The sequence below is a fragment of the Helianthus annuus genome, chromosome 5 (assembly GCF_002127325.2).
Source record: "Helianthus annuus cultivar XRQ/B chromosome 5, HanXRQr2.0-SUNRISE, whole genome shotgun sequence".
Classification (NCBI taxonomy): domain Eukaryota; kingdom Viridiplantae; phylum Streptophyta; class Magnoliopsida; order Asterales; family Asteraceae; genus Helianthus; species Helianthus annuus.
In genome coordinates, this window is record NC_035437.2 from 170,899,762 (window position 1) to 170,904,523 (window position 4,762).

The following is a 4,762-nucleotide window of genomic DNA, read 5'->3' on the forward strand; positions in this document are numbered from 1 at the left end:
TAACACGTGTCATGAGCTTAAAACGTGTAAAAGATTACTTTAGAGGGACTAAAGTTGACAAACAAGGAAAGTATATGAATAAAAGGGTTCAAAATGTCAACAATGGATAAATATACTTTACAATAGCCCTACACAATGTTTATACCCTTAAACGAATAAATCATGGATCATACGAAGCTAATTGTGAAAGAAAGTGAGGAATTACAAATTACAGGGGTTAAATGCGTAAACATGTTTAAAGTATACCTTTGAGTGACCTTTTAGCAAACCCGAAGCTTTGTAATGGTTAATTATACTCACGAGAATAAGTGATAAAAATTTCACAAGGTTTCGATAAAGTATGAGAAAGTTATGGCAATATTCGTATACGAGGGGTTAAAAGCGTCAACGTTGAAATCTAAGGCCTTACGGGTGATCACAAGGTTAAACAAGGACTTAACGGAGTTTGGTTAAGTCTTAAGACCCTTAAAAGTAAGGTTAAAGGGCCAAAAGTGCAAGAAAAACACTTAAAACCACGTTTGGAAGGACCAGGGGCCAAATTGCAAATAGCTGAAACTTAGTAACCTAAAGCTGGGCCTCATACCAGGCGCGTAAACCCCTGGGGATGTTGCCTAAAGTGCCCAGATGCAGAAAAACTGCACAGGTGTCTGTTTCAGCAAGTTAACCGACTTAGAAGCTTGGTTTTTCAATTTTAAAGGCATGTTTGATGGTTTTTATGGCCTAGGGACACTTGGAATGATCCCATAACATCTATAGACTTGTTTGTAATGATCCTAAGGCATCAAGAACTACTATATAAGAACCCATTTGTTGCAAGCATTGGACACTTGCATTTAAACCTTCACAACTTGGTTTCTGGAGGTTCCTGGAGCTCAAGACTCATTCCTAGTGATCATTAGTCGTGCATAGGACCTTGGTAAGCATCATTAACCTTTCCTAATTCGGTTTAGCTTAGTTATTTAGCGTAAAGTCAAACCGTCGTAGTTAAGATTTGACTTCATCATTAATCTTAATTTGTCCAGTCAAAATTCAAATTGAAAGTACCTATGAGTTGGTAATTATGTGGGAAATAAACCCTTAAAAGGGCACCCTCTGATTCCCACTCTAACTAGGTCAATTGTCGAGTCAAACTTAATCTTAAAAAGTCAACAGAAAGCTTATTTTCAAATTAATGCATAATTAGCAATGTAGAAGCTATGCAACCTGTTTTATCATTAATATAACTTGGTAATTAATGTAAGAACATGTCTAAACATGTTCAACTCGACAATTTTCAGTTTAAGCTCGGTTCGGAACCGAAAGTCGCAAAAGTAGACTTTTGCTTTGACTTTCAGTTCTGACCCATTAGAGCATAGTTTAGAAATGTCTTAGAGCCTTATTAGGACCAGGTTTCATATAAGTATAACCCTCTGTGATTATAAAACTTTGTTCATTAGTTATCCGATTCATATGCATATTTTCGTTAAATGCCTAAATGTTGACTATTATGCCCTTATGACCTTAAAACGTGAATTTTGAAAATGTAAAAGAGTAGAAACCTGAAGTGCTGATTTATAAGCTTGTACCTAAAGTTTGACATCAGTTTGAGGTCTAGATTAAGAGTTACGCTCAATAGCGTAATTAGAAAGCTTTTTAGTAATTAAATAGCGTAATTAGCATATAGCCTATTGTCACACCCCAACCGATGGTGGAAACATCGGGATGAGACGAAGTGTGTATAGATTGCAAGAGACGTCATAACACTATGTGACAATATTTAATTAAATTCAAATTTCATTGCAATACTAGATGTCATACAAGATTCAAAAAGAAATAACAACATTGTTTCAAATTGTAACATAACAACAAAAGATAGATTAGTCTAGGTGTGTGTCTACTCCACCCTAAATCTTGTTTCGTCTTGAATATCATCTCAATAATTAACCTGCAACATGTATTAAAATAGAGTTCAATGCAAAAGCAAAGGCGAGTATACAAGTTTGGTTACATAGCATAATAGAATAAAAACTCATATCCAACATGTTACTAAGTGAATAAATTTACTAGCAATGCAATTTTGGCATACTATATGATCAAACCCATGAATACAACGCATAAAATAGCCTAATCCCAATAGTTTAGCGGGGTGGTAATGTTTAACTTAACAATACCCAATAGAATAGCGGGCGGGGAGTTAATCCTATAGCGCTATAATTGTTAAGGTGGGCTAGTAAAGTTAATGGGCATATAACGTTCCAAATCGTTCATAGAGCATACAAGCATAGCAAATATTCACAATATTTTCATGTCACGTTCATAGATAGAGTATGTTTTGTTTAAGCATAAAAGTTGCTTTGAATAGGTATACATGTTGCATCCCAAAGTGTAAAGGGGAAAAAGGGATCGAGTATACTCACATTGGTTGCGTATGAGAATTCTTGTAATAACGCACGAGTAAAGAATTGAGAAATCCCCAAACAATGAGAACTACCCTAAGAATATAGAATACACAAACTAAATATATTATAAACAAACGCAACAATTCTATATTGTATATTGAATTATATTAGTTTTATCATTGTTGTACAAGATCCCGAATAGGTTTGGAAATTTGTTAAAAGTTATTTAATTATAATATTACATCGAAAATTATAGGTCCCGTCATAAATCATATTATATTCACGTAACCATTAAAGTCAGTAAATATTATGATAGGTAATACTGCCCTTTGGTTACATAAACTATTCTACAACGATAATTTGTTTACCAAAGTCCTTGTTTTTAATTATTATTTCAAAATACTAATTTAGTTTGTTTGGTTCAAGCATTATTCACAAAACGTAAGTACTAAATGGCATGGGATTTGTTAATATTATTATTATTATTATTATTATTATTATTATTATTATTATTATTATTATTATTATTATTATTATTATTATTATTATTATTATTATTATTATTATAGTCATGTCTTCATCGAACACCCCAACCACCACTCTATTCATCTTTCTGGTTTATTTGTTTGATTTGGAACTACTCTTTTGTTTTATATGAGCACATGATATAGAATAAAAAGGATACAAAATTCCATTGAACATAGTGAAATTTACCAACATAAAGTGAGGATTTTAACTCATGTGAACAATGGCAATTTGTCTTCTTCCTTTTATATTAAACAAACAGAACCCACGCAAACCCACATTTTTATATAACAGAACCCATATTTTTTTATATAACAGAACCCACATTTTTTATTTGACATACGTGGGTTACTATGGAATTAACAGAAACCAAAATGGAAATGAAAAGTATACCGAAGATGAAAGGAAGAAGCTTTCTGGCGGCCTCGGGTGTTGACTCGAACTCCGAACCGAACATCGAGCCGGATTGGTCTGACCAGTGTTGACCATGATAACCAGGTTTGAACCGAGACACCAAGAACAATCCAAAACACCCGGGACTGAACCGAACCTGAAACACCACCGTGAGCCGTCGCACAGCACCACTACCGTTATCAGTTCCGACGTTTTACTACCGTCGTGCACCACCACCTTCTCTGCGGCTGTTGCTGCTGTTGTTTGTGCGTCGCCACCACTGAGGTGGTGGTCGGCCGTTTGTGCAGGGCGAGGGAGAGGAGAACGGGAGTGGTAGAGAGGTGTTTGTGTGGTTGGCTGGTTGAAGTCGAGAAGGAGAGAGGAAGAGGGTGCGCCTGGGTTGCGTTGTCGCCGGAGAGCCGACCGAAGATCCATTCCGGTGACCGGAGGATCGGGAGAGATGAGGGAGGCGGCTACATTTTTTTTTTTGAATTAGGGTTTCTTTGATACAAGATGTAGAGTCAAGGGAGAAGACTGGTGTCGGCTGATGTTTTGAAAGAAAAGGGTTTGGGGTATTTTATTACTTCAAGTAAATTCATAATTAGTCCCTTAACTTTAATAAACCAACCTATGTCATGAAGTTTTTTTTAAAGGATCTAACTTAACAATTAACTAACTAGGTTACTTTATACTACTAACTTTAAAATTTAACGAGACTAACTAGATTATTATAAAAATAAACTTTTTAAATTGTAAAATCAATTAATTTAGTTAATTAATTAATTAAACAATAAAACAATTAACCATATTTATAACGAATTAAAAAAAATAAAGATAAAAGATTTTCGACGATGTAACGGATTATAATTTTGAAAGAGGCAAGCTTCTAAGAATAGATTTTACGACTCGATTTATAAATTAGGAAAGTTATGGAAACGCGGAGCGTTAAAGTCTCCCCTTCTTTAGGAAATTTCGTCCCGAAATTTATTCAAGAAAAAGACTCGAAAGGGTTTTAGGCAAGCCGAAGAGGATCGTTTAAAATTAAGTATTTGGAGTTTGAGACAGTAGAGAATAATTGAGGTATAAGGGTGAACGATTGATCTAATAACGATTATGAGTATAAGAATAGCATAAGTATCGGATAGACGAAAGTAGCATGTTAATAATGAGGTCTCGTCGTGGATAATCAGATATAATGCGTTTGTGAGTTGTTTAAAGTTTGTATTAGGTCCAAAAGGTCTACAAAACACTGAATTTCTCACGGCACGTTTTATGAAAGTTTGGTAACATAGTGAAAACACTTATATATAGGAAGTACCAACGGCGTATCCACCATGTTTTGACCATGTTACGTCCGTTTCGTATTCGGTGTCATGTTACATCCCGTGTCTTACCATACACAGTAATACACTCTATGGTTTCTCATACGCCCATCACTATAATCCCGTGTGCCCCCGCGATTATAT

At 34.9% G+C, this 4,762-nt stretch overlaps 1 protein-coding gene across 3 annotated transcripts; it reads right to left on the reverse strand.

The window, feature by feature from the left end:
- Positions 1-1,755: 1,755 nt before the first annotated feature.
- On the reverse strand, positions 1,756-3,857 carry LOC110942086. 3 transcript variants are annotated; one of them, XM_022183795.2, is made up of 3 exons: positions 3,297-3,857; positions 2,397-2,466; positions 1,756-1,924 (listed from the first exon to the last, which is right to left on the reverse strand). In XM_022183795.2, exons 1-3 carry the CDS (start codon positions 3,729-3,731, stop codon positions 1,920-1,922), a joined length of 510 nt encoding a protein of 169 aa, XP_022039487.1. In that variant the 5' UTR covers positions 3,732-3,857; the 3' UTR covers positions 1,756-1,919. The 3 variants fall into 3 exon arrangements, with proteins under 3 accessions (XP_022039487.1, XP_022039486.1, XP_022039489.1); XM_022183794.2 differs by having other exon boundaries at positions 2,397-2,471; XM_022183797.2 differs by lacking the exon at positions 2,397-2,466.
- Between the last annotated feature and the right edge of the window lie 905 nt (positions 3,858-4,762).

Excerpts from the sequence above, each read along its gene's own strand:
- LOC110942086 (XM_022183794.2), bottom strand. The coding sequence starts at position 3,731 with ATGGATCTTCGGTCGGCTCTCCGGCGACAACGCAACCCAGGCGCACCC. Across the intron at positions 2,472-3,296 it reads GCTTCTTCCTTTCATCTTCG|GGTAGTTCTCATTGTTTGGG; the intron begins GTATACTTTTCA and ends CTATATTCTTAG.